The following is a 19,950-nucleotide window of genomic DNA, read 5'->3' as shown; positions in this document are numbered from 1 at the left end:
ATAATGATAGGCCTGAGCTAATGGTGAAGCAGTTTAAATAATATAAGCGTCTGTATGTTTATTTTATAAGTGGGCTAAGGGACTGCCGGGGCTTGGCGGGACCCAGGGAGAAAACTCTCCAGCTACAGTTGGTTCTCTCCTTCAAGCATGGGCTCTGGGAATAAGTCCTCAGGCTTGCAAAGCAAGGGCTTTTAGGTGCTGAGCCATCACACCAGCTCTGGGCTGCAGATTCCTATGCCAACAGCTTTGCTTTGGTTTGGGTCTTAGTTATTTTCCTATTGCTGTGATTAGACACCATGACCAAGGCAATTTCTAGAAGAGTTTATTTGGGGCTTATAGTTTCAGAGGGTGAGTCCATGGCCAGCATGGCAGGGAGCATGGCAGCAGGCAGGCGGGGTGGCACTAGGGCAGTGTGAGAGCTCACATCTCTATCTACAAGCACCAGACAGACTGCTAACTGGGAATGGTGTGGGCTTTTGAAACCCCAAAGCCTGCCCCCAATGAAAGGCGCACATGTGGTGGTAGGAAGCCCATACATGCTAGTCAAGTGGTCTACTACTCAGCTATGTCCCAGCCCTTACCTTCTATTTTGTTTCCCTGTCCGGGTTTATCATACTGACCTCCATGGTTCAAGGCACTCTCCACCTGATCCTGCTTTAGTAAGATGAAGTCCCTACTGTGAACCACTTGACAACCTGGCTGTGGTTTGAAGCCTGGTGAACCAGACCCTTGGGTCCCCCACCTTTGCTTTGGGCTCCCTTCAAATTATGTAGTCCAGTCCTGTCGTGGGAAACTAACACATACAGAGAATGCTGTGGGCCCCCCAAAGGAGCTTCAGCCCACAGACCCATCTCTTGCTCCCACCCATGGGTCCCCATGCATGCCCTGGGTGCCTGTGTCCTACTGGGACAGCTCCTGGAATTCTCCTACACTAATGCATATTTTTGTTGGTGTGACCCTTAAAAATTTTGGCAAGCCCGGCCTGTTGCTCAGGCCTATGATTCTAGCACTTGGGAGATGGAGGCAGGAGGATCAGAGATCAAGAGTTGAAGGTCATCCACGGATACACAGCAGTTTTGAGGCCAGCATAGGCTACATGAGTCCACCTCAAACGGACAATTGTGATTTCAATGAGAAGGGTCCCCACAGGCTCATATGTTTGAACACTTGGTCCCCAGCTGGTAGAAGTGTTCAGGAAGAGAGTGCCTTGAACCATGGAGGTCAGTATGATAAACCCGGACAGGGAAACAAAATAGAAGGTAAGGGCTGGGATATAGCTGGGTAGTAGACCACTTGACTAGCACGTATGGGCTTCCTAACACACACACACACACACACACACACACACACACACACACATGAGGGCACTGTAAAGATGATATTGATAATAAGAATAGGGACAGTTCCTGATCATTACGTCAGGGGCAGGCTTCTTTTTTTCTTTTTTTAAAGGCAGGCTCTCACTGTGTAGCCTAGCTGAGCAGAACGCACTATGCAGACAAGGCTGACCTTGTCTCTGCCTCCCGAGTGCTGGGTTTAAAGGCATGTAGTCAGGTTTGTTATTAGTGGAATGAACTACATACCCAGGCATAATGGTGTATGCCTTTAATCCCAGCACTCAGGAGGCAAAGACAGACACATCTTTGTGAATTGGAGGTTAACCTGGTCCTAATTCCAGGACAACCAGAGCAACATACTGAGACCCTGTCTCAAGTAAAAGAAAGAAAGAAAGAAGAAGAAAAATGAACTTGTTCTGCATATGTAGTTGTAAGCTAACGGGGTGAGTTGTGGCTCACGTTCTCCTTTATCACCTCCCAAAGTTAAATTCTCCTAAAACCAAGAAATACAAATTCCAGGGGCTCGAGAGGTGACCCAGTGGTTAAGAACACTGGCCACTCTTCCAGAGGACCTGGATTTGATTCCTGGAACATACACCTCTTGAGTCCAGTTGCAGGGGATCCAACATCTTCTTCGGACCTCCACTGGCACTGCATGCACCTGGTGTAGAGACACACATGCAGGCAAAACACCCATACATACAAAATAACAAAACAAGAAATGAAAAAAAATGCAGACTTCAGCCATGGTCTGAAGACCGTCCAGGCCAGTGTGCTCAGTCTTTCATCCCTAAAGTGGGCTGGTTTAGACTTTGGAAGCTGTTAAGGCTTCAACTCATCAGCTGTGTTTTCAGCATTAGTCAGAAGTCACCAAAGGAAAAGGAACAGGATCTTGGAAGTAACGAGTCAACAGGGAGAAGATACATGAAACCAGGGATTCGAGTGTAGGCAGTAAATGACTGATCAGAGCAAGGGGTTGGGGGGGGGGGGGAGATCTGTGCTGTGCCGAAGGGTCTCCCAAGCCAAGTGTGACTCACCTTCCAATTCTTTTTCTTACAGCCTATCTCTGAGCCATAATGAAGTCATGTTTCCTCAAATGCACATCACCACCGCTGCTACTGCCCTGGTTTCTGGTCCAATCCATCACATTATGCTCAGATTTCTGCAGGCACCTCCTCCTTGCCTTTGCCTGCCTACAGCTCCTGAATTCTTCTAATATAGTAGTTCTCAGTTTGGGCTGTACAATAAAGGCCAGAATTCTCAGAGTTCCTGTGTCTGCACCTCATCTCAGACATTAAAATATAACTGACAACAAGACCCAGGCAGAAGTGGTGGGCTGCTTTGGTTTTGTTTGTTTTTAAATAGCGTCTCACTCCCAGGATGACCTGGAACTCACGGTGACCCTCCTGCCTCAGTCTTCAAAGTGCTGCAACTTCGGACGTGATCCACACCTACCTAGATGCTATACTTTCTTCTATTGAGGAAGAGGGTCTTTTGAGAGTCTTGCTATTGTAGCCCTGGCTTGTTCTGGAACTCGCCATATAGAACAGACTGGCCTCATACTTGTAGCTATCCTCCTGCCTCTTCCTTCCCAAGTGCTGGGATTACAAGCGTGTGCCACTATGCAGAGGAATGGGGGACCTGTTCTGTTCTGTTCAAGCGGTTTTTTTTTTTTTTCTGAGCCTCACCTCACGCACATTTCATTCTTGATACCTCTTGGCAGCCTGTCACGCGTGTAATGGGTGCGCCTGAACGGAGAGGTGCCTGAGTGGGTCAACGCTGCGACAGGGAGAGAACACGGCGAGGTCGCCCTGAGCTAGAAGGAGAACGCCGAGCCAACTCTGGAAGCCAATGAGAGTGTGAATGGTGCTCCGCTGCGTCAGCGACGCCCGACCCGCCCTTGGGAGGAGGATCGCGGGGTCCCGAGCAGCCACGCGGTGGGGAGGCAGCACAGCCGCCCGCCGAGAAGGTTAGGGTCGCGGCGTAGGGACTGGGCCGCAGTCCCCTCCGACAGCCCGGGTCTCCACGCCTCTGCAGTCCGAGCGGAAGGGGCGGGCCCACGGCGAGCAAGGCGAGCCAGGCGCACAAGGTCCAAGGTCCGCGGCCCCGGGGGAGGAGAAGCGCCTGTCTTCTGCGCAGACGCCCCGCCCGGAGTGGGGGGCGGGGTTTAGGCGACCCGGGGGTGGGGCCAGATCCCGGGCCCGCCTCCACCAGCCTGTGAGCCCTGGAGTGCGTGGCCCCCCCGGCTTATTCTGGGGGCTTCAGGTGAGCCGGACCATAGAGGGGCCAGGCAGACCTTCCTCGAGGTCAGGTCGTCTGTCTGACCGCAGGTCCATCTGTCCTGCCGTCTGCCAACAGCCATCTCCGTGGAAAATGGGAGAACAAAGGGAGGGGGCGGTCCTGGGTCCCCTAAGGAAATTCAGGGTCCCAGGTACCCCGCCCCGCCCGCTGACACTTTCGGTTTCTCCCCGAGTCATAGGCGCCGCCCAAGAGACCCTGGGCCTGCGCTAGGCGCCGCTGCCTCCTCGCCTTTGCCTGTCCGTCTTTGTGTCTGTGTCTGTCTGGCCGTTCCCAAGCTTGTCTCCACTCCAGAACTAAGCCTCCCGGACGCCGCCGACAGCCCAAGGCTCCCCTCCCCTTTCCCATGGCAGGTACGTGGGCGCTAGGCTGGGGTCTGCGTTATCTCCCCCTCACGAACTTGGGTGCCGGGTGTCGAACACATTCTCCAGGAATGTGCTCAGACTGGCTGCGTGGGGCCCTCCCTTCCTCCTGGGGAGCCACCGCCCTGCCCCCCCTCCCCGCCCCATCATTCTCTGCCTCTTCTTATGTTTCCCGCGGGTACTCCTGGCCCTTGGGCTGAGAAAGAGGAAGATGAGGCCACAGGTAACTTTCTAACCTGCCCCTGCACCCCTACAGGCTACTTACCCCCCAAAGGCTACGCCCCTTCGCCCCCACCTCCCTACCCCGTGACAGCTGGGTATCCAGAGCCTGCCCTGCATCCTGGACCCGGACAGGCCCCAGTGCCTGCCCAGGTGCCGGCCCCTACGCCCGGCTTCGCTCTCTTCCCCTCGCCAGGCCCCGTGGCCCCAGGGTCTCCTGCTCCATTCTTGCCGCTGCCTGGGGTGCCTCCTGGCCTCGAATTCCTAGTGCAGGTGAGTGGGAGGGAGGGTGGCTGAGGGAACTGATGGATACGGTCCGGGCTGATGGATAAGGTCAACGCTGCTCTTAACTCTTTACAGATTGATCAGATCTTCATTCATCAGAAGGCTGAACGAGTGGAAAGTGAGTAGGAGGAGGAGCAGGTTGGGCTTCATGGTCTTTGCTGCGGTGGTGAGCTTTGGGCCAGGTGAGGCCCCTGAGCCCCAGCATGTTACCCCCTTAACAGCGTTCCTAGGCTGGGAGACCTGTAATAGGTATGAACTTCGCGCCGGGACCGGACAGCAACTGGGTCAGGCAGCTGAAGAAAGCAACTGTTGTGCCCGTCTGTGCTGTGGTGCCCGCCGGCCGCTTCGTGTCCGCCTGGCGGACCCCGGGGACCGCGAGGTGCTCCGCCTCCTCCGCCCACTTCACTGTGGCTGCAGCTGCTGCCCCTGTGGCCTTCAGGAGGTGGGTAGGGCAGGTTTTGTGGTGGTTGGTGAGCGGTGTAGGGAGCAGCTTTAAAACTGTGGCTTTAGTAGCGGCAGGAGGTTTAGTGAATAGTCAGAAGACAATTGGCACCAGTGAAGAGCTCTGGCCAAGGTATCCTGGCTTGACACTGACCCTGTCTGCCTCGTCTCCAGATGGAAGTGCAGGCTCCACCTGGTACCACCATTGGCCATGTACTGCAGACCTGGCATCCTTTCCTTCCTAAGTTTTCTATCCTGGATGCTGATCGCCAGACTGTCCTTCGAGTTGTGGGGCCTTGCTGGACCTGTGGCTGTGGTACAGACACCAACTTCGAGGTATTATAAATAGGGAGTGATTCCTAGGTTCTTCATACACCAAGATGGGGGCTGATGAGATGGCTCAGAGGGCAAAGGGACTTGCCACCAGGTTTGACAACCCGAGTTCTAGCTGTGAGCCCCATATGGTACAGGAGAATCAACTCCTGCAAACTATCCTCTGGTCTCTACACACATGCCATGGAGCACACACAATCAATCAACCAATAAATGTAATTAGAAAAACAAGATGGTAGCTTCTATGATAATGGCTGGATTAGGGTCAAGACCCTCAATCTGACAATTCTGAATCTGTTGTGATCCCTACTGGACTTTGTTTTCTTCCATTCAGAAGTGAGATGGTCCTGTGAGCCTGTAAAAGCACATCAGAAAAGATTTCATGGTGATGCACACCTTTAATCCCGCACTCAGAAGGCAGAGGAATGTGGTTTCTGTGAGTTAGAGGCCAGCTTGGTCTACATAGTGAGTTCTAGGACAGTCAGGACTATTATAGAGAGACCCTGTCTGAAACAACAACAACAAAAATTCATCTTCAGGCCAAGGCTGAGTGTTCCCTCCAGCCCTGTAGGGGAACTGGGGGAGAATCCGAGGCCAGCCTAGATCTAAGGTGGAGGACTGCCATTTTAGTCTTCTTTCAGTGTTTAAGTTTGCCATGGGCTGGACCCGAGTAGCTGCTGGACCCTGCAGCAATTTAATCCTTGGCTTGTCCTGCAAACCTAGAAGTCCAAGTGACCAGTCCAACCTGAAGTCCAGGTGATGTCCTTCTCACTGTGGCTTCCTCTCAGCAGTCCAGAGACAGAACTCCTCAAGTGGTGAGGATTTCAGTATGAGGCTTGTGAAACTTTGGCTCTTAGAAGACAGAGGCACCGCCCGGACCGAGTTTTTTAAAGGATGATTCTCCATTCAGATAAAGGAGAAACAACAGGGTTCGTCCCGTAGAGGTACCTCACCTCAGGTTGTCTGTAGAAAGTGAGTCACCTTTGTAGTCAGAGGGAGTTGCTGTCCTGAGAACCAGCTGGAAAGGAGATAATTGTGTGATCCCTGGATGGGAATGTGTGTGTTGTGGGGTTCTCAGGGAGCAAGTGTCCCTTTGACAGTTTCGAGTGGTCCATACTTGATCTGTGCTCTCGGGAATGCCGAGTTGGTAGCAGACGACCTTGCTGAGTGCAGAACTAGGCTGCAGGAAGTTCCCTGCAAGGTGGGAAGAGGATGCACAGGATGTAAGAGGAAACTGCTTCAATTCTAGTCTCTGGACCAGAAAGTCACTGAGTCACCACTGACTTCCACATGGCTTGTTCTTGCTGAGCTTGGAGAAGCCAGTGGGAATCACGGTCCTCAGAGGCTGCCCCTTGGCACCTTGTCTGCTAGGATTGGCTAGCCTCTAGATGGGATTCATATGCAGTGCTGGAAAGGATTAAAAGCACACTTTGGAGAGGATCTTTGGCACCTCCCTTTGCCCTCTCGGCTAGGCTCCTTTGCACAGGGCACGTACTTTGCATACAGTACCAAGCATGGGTGTCAGAAGTACTGGTAATCAAAGCCAGCCTAGCAACTGGTCACTTATCACTGAGTACAGTTATGCCATGCATGGCCTTTGGAAAGCAACAGATCTGACTCTAAATCCTAATCTTTACCGTGTATTCATGTAACCTGGGGTATGTTTCCCCTGGCGTCGTATGGAAACCCAACGCTATTTGGGAGGAGTCACTGAGTATACAGTCTCCACCACTAACACATGCAACTGTAGAGACAGGAGGCGAGTGGGATGGGTCGCACTTTCCCAGCTGGGTCCTTCTTCCCTCCCAACAGGTGAAAACTAAGGATGAATCTCGAAGCGTGGGTCGCATCAGCAAGCAGTGGGGAGGATTGCTCCGAGAAGCCCTTACAGACGCTGACGACTTTGGCCTCCAGTTCCCAATAGATCTGGATGTAAGAGCAAAGGCCGTGCTGCTGGGAGCCACGTTCCTCATTGTGAGTGGGCTGTCCCTGCCCTTCTGCCTGCTTCTCCTTTCCCCTTACTTGAAGCTTGGTTTACTTCCTGGACCCTTACTGGAAGGCCAGTCCCATGGATGGTGGGTGTCAGGTCCAGAGCTAAGTCATACGAGCTGGACCCAGCCAGATCTCCCATTTGACCGTGACCTTCCCTTAGGACTACATGTTCTTCGAGAAGCGAGGCGGCGCTGGGCCCTCTGCCATCACCAGTTAGAAGCCACCTCAGTGTGAGGAGACCATCGCCTCATCCAGAATTCAAGATGGTCACCTGCCCTGGCCTCCCCCTCCTGAGGCAACCCCTTCCTTGGTATACACTGCAGCGGACAGACAGGTGGCTGAGTGGTTGAGAGCCATTGTGTCCCATCCCTCCCCTCCCCTCCTTCCTCCTTCACCCATTGCCATGGCCCACAGAGGAGTATGTATGAGACCTTTCCTCACAGTGTTTTACCGTCTCCCGGCAGTCCCTACCCACACAACGGTAGATTTTGGACTTCTCTACCCACTCCCTCCTCCAGGGCCTCTGCACAGGAGGAGGCCTATAGTATCCAGGACTCACAAGAGGGCTGGTGGGTAAACAGCCAGCAGCACCAAAGACGGCAGACAGGCCACTCTTACGCTGGTTTAGCCAATTAGTTTAGCTTCAGACTGTGGCACCTTGAGGGGATCCCCGCCGCCTCATTAGCAGCTGTAGAGGTTGGGACCCAGTGCCAACTCCCTAACCCCCTGGGCCCGCTGGTGCCTTCTGCGGCTTCTGTGCCTTATTTAACCGTTCACCCCTCCCTCCCCGATGCAGGGGAGTGTCTTTGTATGTTGTACTCATATAAACTTTGCAACTTTTTACACATTGGAAGATGTATGTGATGGACAAAGAACGAACTGACGTGGGATAAAGCAAAGGGAATGGCAGCCTCCGGGCTAGAGTTGCCGTCTCATAATCTATACTGTTTGGATTAAAGAAAAAAGAAAACATCCTTGAGTCCAAAAACGCAGTCTTTATCACCCATGGTGATTTTGTGTCTAAGATACTGCCCCGAGTCCGTATCTAAGCCGGGTGCCCCATAGAGTCTAGTGAGGTAGCTAAAGACGTGCTAATGGTTGTTCCACAGGCCAGTACAGCTACTTGGTCGTTGTCTGAGTAGAGGATTCCTCTGCCGCTTTTGTTCTTCCAAGTCCTATTCGATTGGGAATGTGGTGAGCAGAGTGGACTAGATCCTTCTTGGTCTAGTCAAAGGTTCTTAGGCCCTCAGAGGCCAAGGAGTGGGGGCATGGAGGAAACACTCCCCAGTGCCTGACCTGGTGCCCTGCACACTCCCTATACCTCCTTACAGCCAGTAAGATCTCCCTTGGTGTGAAGTCCGCCTCTGTCAAGACCTCCTGGTTCTGTTTGGTCCCATAAGGCCAGGCCCCAAGTGGGCCAGGTTCTCCATGCTGGTAGCCATCCCCAAGGATGCAGAGTTCAGGACCGCGCCAGGACGTAGCGACTAGCCGCTGACAGGTCCCACTGGTGATGCTCCAGGATGCGACGACAGTCTGCTCTGGACCTGTTACTGAGGTGGAAGAGCTGGTCTACCTGTGGGAGCGGGAAGGAGGGCAGCTGACCACCAGGGGGCAGAGCAGGAGAAGAGGGAACCCGGAGAAGGGGTTAGCTTTACCTTGAGGTTCCGGATAGCCGAAGCCACATCGCCCCCAGTGGTTCTAAGGGCCGCTTGGCACTCCTGGACAGTGACTCCATGTACACTCAGCTCTACCTGTGGGGGACAAATCCTTGCTCAGCGCTTGTCCCAGCCTATTCACCCTTTGAACCCCAAGTCATTTCAGTGGAGACCTCACCTCTACAATCTTCCTCTGCCACTCGGGGTCTGAAAAGGGGCCTCCAGAAGGGACAGAGGCTTTGCTGGCTCCAGGTACTCCAGTGCGGTGATTGTGTGAGGGTTCTCTTTTGGGCCAGGGAGGCCGTGCTTTGTGGGGCTGGATGGACTGAGAAGAGCTGGAGATCAAAGATGGGCGTGGAGGCAGGTCTGGTGGGCGTGGAGGTCGGTCTGGTGGGCGTGGAGGCCGGTCTGGGAGTCCCTGGGGCATAGCTCTTCTGTGTCGAAGTTCAGGAGGGCTTGAACCACCTCCTGTGGGTCGGGGGCCCAGGGACAAAACTGACTCCAGACTCTTGGAAATGCCTTCAGAGTTGAGAAAGAAACAACTTGAAAGGAGGCTTACCTTCCTGCTCTGTCTGTCTGCGCTGAGCTGCGCGATTTTGAAAGAACATCTAGGTAAGCTAGCTGGCCTTGTCCTCAGGTGTCCCTATGTTAGGTGGGACAGATATGCAAATGGCACCAAGGCAGCTAGGGGTCCAAAGTATTTGGGGCCAGACCCAGCAGACACTGTCCAGTGGGGACAGCAAGGTGCCTCCAATTTCTTAAGCTCTCAAAGTATGCCAGGCAGTAGTGGCGTACCCTTTAAGCCCAGCACTTGGGAGGCAGAGGCAGGTGGATCTCTGAGTTTGAGGCCAGCCTGGGCTACAGAGCAAGTTCTGACAGCCAGGGCTATATAGAGAAACCCTGTCTCAACCCACCCCCAAACAAAGATCTTAGAGTAAAGGTAGGCTGTCCAAAGATGGAATTTGGAGGAAGGAAAACACACATACATATCTGCAAACATGGATTCAGGGTTGGGAAGGGGAATCGGAGGGCTGTTCCTGAGACCCTGGGTACCGATGCCCTCACCTTTCATCCTCTGCAGGGGTACCTTCCTTCTCTGGCCTTGTGCTGATGGTAGATCCTGAAACTTTGTCTTCTCTTTCTCCCTGTCAAAGAGTGATCTAGTTCATCCTCCGCTACTCCCCCACGTCATGACCTCCTTTCCCCACCCCCAAAAGAAAATGGGTCCCACACATGCTGAGACCCACAGGGGAAGCTCGAGCTGGGGGCGAGTCCGTTCTTACACTCCCAGATCACGCTAGTCCTGTTCCCAGGTTTTCTTCCAGAGAAGTTTCTAGATTTGGTCAGTCCCTCCGACCCCGCTCTGTCCCCTCCTGTCCCTTCAGAACCTCACCCATCTACGCTTCCTCGGCATCTCTCTCCCCGGGCGGGGGGACCTCTGTGGGCTGGATGGGTGACGGGCGAACCCCCCGAGTCTGGTAGCGTCACTGCTGAAGCCGGGAAGTTGCCCACTTTGAAGGTGCGGCCATTCTGGCCCTTCCAGGTTGGGGTGTCGGGGCTGTGGGAAGAGGAGCTGGTGAAGAAACGGAGCAGGGGGAGTGGCGGCGGCTCTCGGGCCACATTCAGCTCATCAAGCTGTGTGTCTTGTGGCCACATCTGCCTGGAGGAAGGGAAGCCTTTTTCTCTCCAACACAAAAAGGGCACTGTGGGCCAGGCAGGGCTCCAGCAGGGAGGGTAGGACTGCGCTGGAGCTCGGGGCACAGTGGGGAGGGGAGAAAAAGACCCACAAGATTCAAGGAGATGGAGGAAAATGGAGAGACCAGGAGTGGAGAAGACCGGGAGGATGCCTCCCCTGGGGACGCTTAGGGGATGTAAGGTTGTCACCTGCCCTCGATGACCGTGATGGGGTCACCAGGCTCCATCCGCAAAGCACCTGGCTCTGTGACCTCCCTCACACAACGTCCCTCAGAAAGCCAAGCCTGTGGAGACAGAACAAAAAATGTGGCTGGGGTTTCGGCCTAAGTCATAAGGACGACAAGAAAGCCAAAGGAGCCGGGGGGTGGTGGCGCACGCCTTTAATCCCAGCACGTGGGAGGCAGAGCCAGGTGGATCTCTGTGAGTTCGAGGCCAGCCTGGGCTACCAAGTGAGTTCCAGGAAAAGGCGCAAAGCTACACAGAGAAACCCTGTCTCGAAAAAAAAAAAAAAAAGAAAGCCAAAGGAAGGGCCTTCCTTCGCATCCATCCATCAAATAAGTGCATACCGGGTGTGTCCTCTGCCTGCCCCGTCCCTGTTACCCCACTGCAACCCAAAGTGGGGTAGGGTTGCTGACCTGGACTCCATGCCATGCTGGACACGGGACGCGAGAAACCGCAAAGGGGAACCTTGCCCCCACTTAAGGGGACCAAAGGAGAGCTATCCTGTTCACACCTTTTATTTCACACGCAAGCCCACCACATTCATCTCCCACACATCTCGGGCATTTCCACTCCCTCCCAGGTCCACTGCTTCAACTCTGATCTGGAGTTCTTTCTCTCACTTCTGCCTCCCAGCCACTCTCAGTAACATCCCTATTAGCATTCTCCGACCCAGCTCAACTGAAATAATGACTCTGATCCGGACCCTTCCCACAGCTCCCACGTGCCCTCCGAGTGAAGACCAAACTGCCTTAACAAGCAGATAGCCTGGTTTAGGGACCAGCTCTGAAGTCACGTGGACAATGCTGCTCTCAGCACCCGCACTTTAGATAAGTGGATGAACTGCCCCGTCTGTTAAATAGAGATTAAGAATAACCACCTCCAGGAGCTGCTAAACAGGACAAAATGAGGGACTGAGGACACCCGTAAAGCACTTCAGAGTGTATCACACCGGTCAATTCTTCTAAACGCTCCAAAGGTCTGCTCACAACTACAGCCTCATTACTTCCACTTGCCCTGCCACACAGAATTTCTCTTTCTTCGCTGGTCAAGCACCCATGAGTACCTGCTACTCTATTCTGAGCCTCCTTTGTGGCCAAGAAGCAAACACCCCCTCTTCCAGCCACATCTCTATAGCCTCTAGCTGCCTCCTCAGGGCTCCAACCCTGCTGCAGGAAGGGGCTGAATCTGTTTGGTTCAGAGCTGAGTTCCAGGTTCCAGCCCGGGCATCAAGACATGCTTGTCTTGGAATTCTGGGGGAGCGGATAAAGGGCAGAAAGGCGATGTGTGTCTGCAGCGTTGGGGAGCCCCACCTCTTGAAGCAGCACTTCCAGGTTGGAGAAGCTAGGCCTGTCTGCAGGGTGAGCGGCCCAGCAGCGCAAGGCGAGTGAGTAGAGGGCCCTGGAACAGAGAGGAGGCCGCGGCAGCCTGGCTCGGTCCTTCTCCAGCCGCTGTAAGATGAGATACGGTGGAACACCTGCCCAGGGTTCCTCGCCTCCGGAAAACATTTCCCACAGCGTCACGCCAAACATCCACACATCAGAGGCAGATGAGAAGGCTCCCTGGCGAAGGCTCTCCGGGGCACACCTGCGGCAGACCGAAGTTGAAGGGGGCTAGGTCAGTGCCCAGCTCAGCATCTTCCACTGTGCGCCCACTCCCTTGGATTCCCTCCCCGCCCCATCAGCCTCAGAAATCCCTTCTATGTTTCTTGACCTGATGATGCCTCTGTCCTGCCTCCTCTAGAAGACTAACAACTCCCACCCCCAACACACATCCCCCCACCCCGCACCCCCGCCCTAGTTCCTAACTGGCTGCTGCTCTCCAGCCCCGCCTAAGCCGGACTCCCCAGCCCTGCCTCAAGCCAGACCATCAGAGTAAGACCCTCACCACGCATAGGGGATGGGACGGGGCCCACCCATGACGTAGCGACCCCGGGTGCCGCCCAGCGGCCTCACAAGTCCGAAATCTGCCACCTTGATGGTGCGTGGTGAGGCCAGCAGTAGGTTGCGGGTGGCAAGATCCCGGTGCACTAACCCACGGGACCCCAAGTACGCCATGGCTCCTGCCAACTGCCTCAGGAAGAGGCACAGAAGGGCCAAAGGCAGTGGGGGCGTCGGCGCTGGGGCAATCAGGCGCGCATGCAGGGAGCCCAGGGGCGCCAGCTCCATCACCTGCAGGAACATAGTGCCATGTAAGCCACAGGGTGGCCCCACTGGTCCTTCTTGCCGCACACCAGCCCTGGGGCTATGAGGACAGCAGTGTGTGCTCACCATCTGCAGAGGCTGGCCCAATACGAGGCCATGCAGACGCAGCACATGTGGGTGCTCCAGCTTCATCATGACAGACACTTCCCGCAGGAAGTCTCCCAGCTCTGTGCCCATCGGAACCTCAGGGTCGACCCGGAGGGACTTGACAGCCACTGGGATCTGCGGGTGGGCGGAAGTACCATCAAACACCCAGGATAACAGGCCATGGCCAGGGTAAAGGATGGAGAACGAAGGGGGCTGGTTACCTTGGATTAAGTAAGCCCCTTCAACACTCACACTTTGGCCACTGGGCAGTGTCCATAGCCCCCGATGTACAACACCAAAGCAGCCTGAGCCCAGGAGCTCCCCTCTGCACACAGCACCCTCTGGAATCAGACACTTGAGTCCCCCCTCTGGCTCATGGAGACACTGAAGACTGTCTGAGCGTGGAGTGATCTCCTTCTGTTCAGGGGCAAAACCCCCAAGGATCTGGAATAGGAGTACGAATTCAGGTGTGGGGACCCTGACTAACCCTCCCAGCCACTCAGCTTGTCATTCCTCAGATAATACTACCACCGCCAGCACCAGCACCACCAGCACCACCAGCACCAGCACCAGCACCAGCACCACCAGCACCACCATTAACACTAGCACCACCATCACCACCAACACCAACACCACATACCTTGTAGACCCAGTTCTTGGACTTGACTCCTGACCGGTACCTCTTCAGGGCTTCAGCAAGTCTGCGCTGGGCTGGGGAAGGCCAGAATTAGAGGGCTAGGGTGGAGTGGGGATGGGGTGGAGTACCGAGAGCCGACAGGCAAGAAGTCTGGAGCTGGGGGAGCAGGACCAACAGCCGGTCCTGGGAGAAGGCTGGGGAAACTACAGGGCCTCAGGGCAAAGGGTCCTCACCAGGCCTGCCCATGCCAATGTTGTCCAGGTCCTCAGGCCTTACAAAGTCAAAATGTTCTGGCCGAGTGACGTTAAGTTCCTCAAGGATGGGCCGGTAAAACTGGGCCAGCTGTATGTCCCGGAGCAGCCGCAGTAGCCACAGGGAACAGGCTTCAGGGAGCATGTCTGGAGTCGGACCTCTAAGGAGGATGGCAGTCTGCTAAATGTGTAGCCTAAAGCAGGTACCAAGGACACAAGGACAGAATCTCAACTGCCACCCTCAGCACATCAGAAACACTCAGGTACTCAAGAGGTGGATCAGAGGTAGTGAGGAACTCGGCCACATACGCACATACCTCTGGTAGCCGACTCGCATCCCCAAGACTGAGAAATCTGCCCCCCACACATTTGAGATTTCAGAACACTGCCTGCCCAGGCTACCAAGTCCAGCTATGCCACGTCTTTAGCAATATGGCATACTGCCCCTGTACCCCTGACACTCAAACACTGTGCCCATTTAGTCCTGAGCCACACCTTTGCACACACTCACTTGTGTACAACAGAGACACCTCCCTTCCTCATTTTACCTACCACACGCAAACTGGAGATGTCCAGATATGCTAGCACACCATACCTCAGGCACATAGGAAGACATATATATGAGGTACACTGCCTCCCACCCACTGCTGAACGCACACACACCACACACACACACACACACACACACACACACACACACACACACACACACACACACTGAGACCTAGATATGCTACAAAACATGCCTGAGACAATCAGATACATGTTGTCTCAAGTCCAAGACATTCCCATATACCACCACAAAAATGCAGGCATACTGCCACACACCCTCACACAGGTATATTTGAGACCCAACAGTTCACTTTCTCCACAAATCAAAGCTGCCTAGATACACCGTCACACATATCTGAGACACCAAGGATCACATAAACACAAACACATAGTGAGGATATACTGCCACCTCACCCCAGTGCTGCACGCCCAGCATCATGGCCTCTTAAACACCCAAGGCAAGAACAACATTGGAAATTAAATAGGTATCTGTGCTGGACTGCTAACCGACGGCTAAGACCGTAGCCAAGCGTTCACAAAGCTACCCAGGCGGCCAGGTGTGTGGTCCTCCACACCCACCTGAGCTCAGCTCCAGGTACAGCGCCCAGGTGCTCCTCTGCGTCACTCGTCACTTGGCCCGAGCTGGCTTCCCAGCAGTTCCACCAGCCATTATCAAACCAGGCTCTAGGCCTTTGGGTCCGGGCTGCCTGCCCAAAGACTCTCCTTCACACCCCTGGCCCTCTCCCTGATCCCGCTGTAGTTCAGCCACGAGGAAGTCCTAGATTGCGGGTGGGGTGGGGGGGTGAAGTGGGGGTGGGAGGCGAGGAGAGCCACCCCAGGCGGCCTAGGAACTGAGAGCAGATGAAAGTCCAGGCCCAGAAAGACCCTGCGTCGTCCGACCACAGGTAGGAAGGGAGGAACCGGAGGAGGCAGCCAAGAAGAAACCCTGGGAGGGAAGGGAAGGACCCACGAAAGGGATCCAGTGACGCACCCCAAAGGGATCCTGCTGGTGCCAGCCCCGGGCGCCCCTTCTAGGTGCGGACTCTCACCTGGCAGAGGCGGAAGAGGCAGCAGCGGAGCCGCCCAAGTGGCCGGTATTAAACCCTAAGAAGGGCGGGACCCCAGGCGGCGGAGGGCGGGTCCTGGAAGCTGGCCCGGAGCAATCGAGGACCAATTCCCTGGTGGCCCTTTGTAGCGGACGCCCAGGCTGCGCTCCTCCCACCTGCTGGACAGGTGAGCGCGCCTCTAGGCCGTCGTTAACCTCCCTTCGGCTCACCTTTCTTGGAAGTCTTCCCCACTCTCCCTAGATCTTTCTCCCAGCCCTGTCCCTCATGCTGTCCCTCCCCCCAAATATTTCACCGAAGTAGTAGGCACCTACTGCTGTGCCCAGGTATGGGAATGTGGGTGAAGCAGGACACAGGCACGGCCTTTAGGAGAGAGGTCCTAACAGGCATTTTGTAACTCTGGAAGGGAAGCCAAGGCACAGGATGCTTTGGAATAGAGCCAGGGCAGAGGGGTGGTGTTAGGAAGCCAGCTCTGGTCCTAAACAGGGTCAGGAAGTGAGGCTGGGGAGCACTCAGTGGCTCAAGGGACTTCTTTCCTCTCACTGACACTTCCTGTATAACTCAGCCCCTAGGTAGCCTATGTCTGTGTGCCTACAAGTACACCGTGTGTGTGTGTGTGTGTGTGTGTGTGTGTGTGTGTGTGTGTGTGTGTGTGCCCACAGATGCCAGAAGAGACTGTTGGATCCCTTGAAACTGGAGTTACAAGAGGGCACGAGCCACCGAAGTAGGTGCTGGAAACCGAGCACAGTTCTCCGAAAGGCAAGCAAGAGCTCTTAAGCGCTGAGTCATCTCTCCAGCCCCGACCCTGCTTTTTTGAGACAGGGTCTCACTATGTAGCCCAGGCTTGAATTCACAGAGATCTGCCTGCCTTGGCCTCCCTAGCGCTGGGCACGCAGCTGGGATCTTGAAGAATACTCCGAGGAGGATCATGCTCTCTCTCTTTTCTTCTGGGGTCCCAGAGAGGAAGCCTCAAGGCTTGACTATCTGACCTGCCCCCTGTCTCAAGGGAGGATGACTCCATGAACACAGCGCTGTCACCCTCCGTCCCTAGTGGTAACAGCCCTCTACACGGGGTGTCCCAGCCCTGGAGGGAAATCACACTGCAGTTCTAGAAGCAGGATTTCTTACGGGTTCCTTGTCCTCCAACTAGACATGCTGCAGTTGTTCATCTGGCGCTTGTACGCTGTGGGCTCTACAGGGTAGGCAATGGGCCCATCTTACTCGTCTTGGTGTTTGAAGTCCTCAGAACAGCGTAGGCACACAGTAGGGGCCGTGTATGTTGGTTGTAAAGCAATCTGTCGGTCTAATCCAATCTGATGATCTTTGTAGATGATCTGTCATTATTCCCTGCTTTTAAAACATCATTGGCATTTCTGTTTTCTTGTATAGTACTTGATAATGATTCTTTTCAATTTATTCTATGCATTGTGTTACATTTCTTTTCCCTATGAACTCACAATTTTTATCAGATTTGGAAAATTCTCAGCCAGTATCTCTTCTTATTGCCGAGTGACATTTGTAGGCATCTTTTTGTTTGTTTGGTATTTGTTTTTGTTGTTGTTGTTGGTTTTGTTTGTTTGTTTGATTTTGAGACAGGGTTTCTCTGTATAGCCCTGGCTGTTCTGGAACTATTTAGACCAGGCTGGCCTCGAACTGCTCCATAAGACATTTTTAAAAGATGCCTACAATGAGTTGGACAGTGGTGGCACACACCTTTAGTCCCAGCACTCAGGAGGCAGAGGCAAGTGAATTTCTGAGTTCGAGGCCAGCCTGGTCTACAGAGTGAGTTCCAGTACAGCCAGTACAGAGAAACTTTGTCTCAAAAAAAAAAAAAAAAAAAGGGTTGGGGATTTAGCTCAGTGGTAGAGCACTTGCCTAGTAAACACAAGGCCCTGGGTTCGGTCCTCAGCTCCAGGGGAAAAAAAAAGTAAAGTCTTATTATAACGTATGACTCATGTGTTTATGGTGATCCTGTAACAAACCTGTGCTGTCAACAGTATAAAAGCAGAATCTATAGCATTGCCTACAGTATATGATACTTGAAAACAACTATGTTAATGGTATGTATATTTCCTATACTAGAATTTCACCATTATTTTATTGTCTCTATATTCTCCTTTGTTCTATTTTAAAGCCAGATCTCCTTATGTATCTAGCTTCAAACTTGAGATCCTTCTGACTCAGCCTATTAAGTGCTGGAATTATAAGTGTGTGTTGCCAGCCAGGCGGTGGTGGCGCACGCCTTTAATCCCAGCACTTGGGAGGCAGAGCCAGGCGGATCTCTGTGAGTTCGAGGCCAGCCTGGGCTACCAAGTGAGTTCCAGGACAGGCGCAAAGCTACACAGAGAAACCCTGTCTTGAAAAACAAAAAACAAAAAACAAAAAAAAAAAAAAATAAGTGTGTGTTGCCATGCCCAGTAAACTTTTCTTTATAAGTAGGAATATGCTAAAAAATGACTATATTGCTGGATGGTGGCTGGGATGGTGGCACACCCCTGTCATCTCAGCATTCAGAGGTTGAGGCAGGGAAATCTCCAGTTTAAGGTCAGCCTGGAGCTATGTGGGAAAGTCTTGTCTCAAAATGAAGCAAAGCTTGTGGGATGTAGCTCAGTGGTAATTCTCTATCGAGGTCTAACTTACATGCGGTACCTGGTAACACGTTTAAATATATAGCTCAATGAAACTGTAACTCCTGTACACATGCATCACTGCAGACAATAATCCAGCTAGACAGGGAATTGGAGGTCTGGAATCCCAACTACTCAGGAGGCTGGGGCAGGATCCCAAGTTCAGGGTAGTTCAAGGTGAGCCTGGGCAGCGTAGTGAGACCCAGTCTCAGAGGGAGATAAGGAAAAGGCAGGGGTGTAGTTCAATGCAGAGTGCTTGCTTGGCTTGTGTGAGGCCCTCGGTTCAATCATCACAGCACTGAAAAAAATCCATATCTCAAAAGCAGCTATTATTTTGATTTCTTTTTTGAATTTTATTTTTTATTGTATATGTATGGATGTTTTCCTTCTATGTATGTCTATGTACCACCACTACATACATGTGAAGTTACAGATGGTTGTAAGCCACCATGTGGGTACTGGGAATTAAACCCAGGTCCTTGGAAAGAGCAACTAATACTCCTGAGCCATCTCTCCAGCCTCCCTTAATATACATTTTAACCATCACAAAACTTCACATATACCAGGCACCCAAGCAATACACAAACATACACATAGGCAAAACACACATACACACACAATTCAAAAAAGAAAAAAAAAATGTGCGTCTAAAAAATGTCTTTTGCAGCCGGGCGGTGGTGGCGCACGCCTTTAATCCCAGCACTCGGGAGGCAGAGCCAGGCGGATCTCTGTGAGTTCGAGGCCAGCCTGGACTACCAAGTGAGTTCCAGGAAAGGCGCAAAGCTACACAGAGAAACCCTGTCTCGAAAAACCAAAAAAAAAAAAAAAAAAAAAAAAAAAAAAAAAAAAAAAATGTCTTTTGCTGGGTGGTGGTGGTGCATGCCTTTAATCCCAGCACTCAGAGAAACCCTGTCTCAAAAAAACAAACAAACAAAAAATGTCTTTTAAGGGGTTAGAGAGATGGCTTAGTAGTTAAGAGCATGTACTGGCCAGGCAGTGGAAGCACATGCCTTCAATCCCGGCACTTGGGAGGCAGAGGTAGACTGATCTCTGTGAGTTCCAGGACAGCCTGGGTTACACAGTGAAACTCTGTCTTGAAAATTTAAAATAAAATAAAAAGAGTATATACTGTTTTCACCAAGGACCCGAGTTCAGTTCCTCAGCACCCATATCAGGTAGTTCATAACCACCTCAGCTCCCAGAAATCAGATGCCCTCTTCTGGCTTTCATTGGGTACTGCATACACAGGTGCACAAAATCCTCACCTAGAGATACACATACACACATAATTTAAAAACTGATAATATTGGGGCTGGAGAGATGGTTCAGCAGCGGTTAAGAGCACTGGCTGCTCTTCCAGAGGGCCTGAGTTCAATTCCCAGCACCCACATGGTAGCTCACAACCATCTGTAATGGGATCAGATTCCTCCTGATGTGCATGAAGACAGAGCATTCATATACATGAATAAATAAATCTTAAAAAAAAACTAATAATATGGGGCTGGAGAGATGGCGCAGTAGTTAAGAGCCTTGGCTGTTCTTTTGATGACCCAGGTTCAGTTCTCATGACCTATATGGTGGCCCACAAACTTTTGTTACAGGTTTTTTGCTCTTGTTACAGCTCCTCCTCTTTTGGCCTCTGAGGGCACTGCACACTTGTGGCACACAAATGTGTAGACAAAACACCCATAA

The 19,950-nt window shown here is 52.9% G+C and overlaps 2 protein-coding genes across 5 annotated transcripts; one reads left to right on the top strand and one right to left on the bottom strand.

The window, feature by feature from the left end:
* The first annotated feature begins 3,096 nt into the window (after nucleotides 1-3,096).
* Nucleotides 3,097-8,112, top strand: Plscr3 (phospholipid scramblase 3). 3 transcript variants are annotated; one of them, XM_052758140.1, is made up of 8 exons: nucleotides 3,100-3,433; nucleotides 3,817-3,988; nucleotides 4,254-4,489; nucleotides 4,577-4,619; nucleotides 4,723-4,943; nucleotides 5,117-5,278; nucleotides 7,088-7,249; nucleotides 7,428-8,112. In XM_052758140.1, exons 2-8 carry the CDS (start codon nucleotides 3,982-3,984, stop codon nucleotides 7,482-7,484), a joined length of 888 nt encoding a protein of 295 aa, XP_052614100.1. In that variant the 5' UTR covers nucleotides 3,100-3,433; nucleotides 3,817-3,981; the 3' UTR covers nucleotides 7,485-8,112. The 3 variants fall into 3 exon arrangements, with proteins under 3 accessions (XP_052614101.1, XP_052614100.1, XP_052614099.1); XM_052758139.1 differs by having other exon boundaries at nucleotides 3,100-3,602; XM_052758141.1 differs by having other exon boundaries at nucleotides 3,097-3,988; nucleotides 4,413-4,489.
* Nucleotides 8,113-8,232: 120 nt separating this feature from the next.
* Tnk1 (tyrosine kinase non receptor 1) lies at nucleotides 8,233-14,160 on the bottom strand. 2 transcript variants are annotated; one of them, XM_052758137.1, is made up of 12 exons: nucleotides 13,998-14,160; nucleotides 13,768-13,838; nucleotides 13,380-13,571; nucleotides 13,107-13,262; nucleotides 12,724-13,007; nucleotides 12,150-12,423; nucleotides 10,807-10,901; nucleotides 10,316-10,495; nucleotides 9,988-10,067; nucleotides 9,101-9,441; nucleotides 8,923-9,018; nucleotides 8,233-8,840 (listed from the first exon to the last, which is right to left on the bottom strand). In XM_052758137.1, exons 1-12 carry the CDS (start codon nucleotides 14,158-14,160, stop codon nucleotides 8,727-8,729), a joined length of 2,046 nt encoding a protein of 681 aa, XP_052614097.1. In that variant the 3' UTR covers nucleotides 8,233-8,726. The 2 variants fall into 2 exon arrangements, with proteins under 2 accessions (XP_052614097.1, XP_052614098.1); XM_052758138.1 differs by having other exon boundaries at nucleotides 10,316-10,480.
* Between the last annotated feature and the right edge of the window lie 5,790 nt (nucleotides 14,161-19,950).

Source organism: Peromyscus californicus, unplaced genomic scaffold (genome assembly GCF_007827085.1).
Source record: "Peromyscus californicus insignis strain IS unplaced genomic scaffold, ASM782708v3 Scaffold_3__1_contigs__length_106647218, whole genome shotgun sequence".
NCBI classification, from domain to species: domain Eukaryota; kingdom Metazoa; phylum Chordata; class Mammalia; order Rodentia; family Cricetidae; genus Peromyscus; species Peromyscus californicus.
This window is presented reverse-complemented; position numbering and strand designations above follow the sequence as displayed.

What these genes read in the sequence shown, in the direction of transcription:
- Tnk1 (XM_052758137.1), bottom strand. Translation starts at nt 14,160, where the DNA reads ATGCTCCCTGAAGCCTGTTCCCTGTGGCTACTGCGGCTGCTCCGGGAC. An exon ending in ACCCCTGCAGAGGATGAAAG is followed by an intron (nt 9,442 to 9,987) that starts GTGAGGGCATCG and finishes TCAACTCTGAAG; the next exon opens with GCATTTCCAAGAGTCTGGAG. An exon ending in GGCAGAGGAAGATTGTAGAG is followed by an intron (nt 9,019 to 9,100) that starts GTGAGGTCTCCA and finishes TGTCCCCCACAG; the next exon opens with GTAGAGCTGAGTGTACATGG.
- Plscr3 (XM_052758140.1), top strand. An exon ending in GAAGGCTGAACGAGTGGAAA is followed by an intron (nt 4,620 to 4,722) that starts GTGAGTAGGAGG and finishes CCCCCTTAACAG; the next exon opens with CGTTCCTAGGCTGGGAGACC. An exon ending in TGGGAGCCACGTTCCTCATT is followed by an intron (nt 7,250 to 7,427) that starts GTGAGTGGGCTG and finishes ACCTTCCCTTAG; the next exon opens with GACTACATGTTCTTCGAGAA.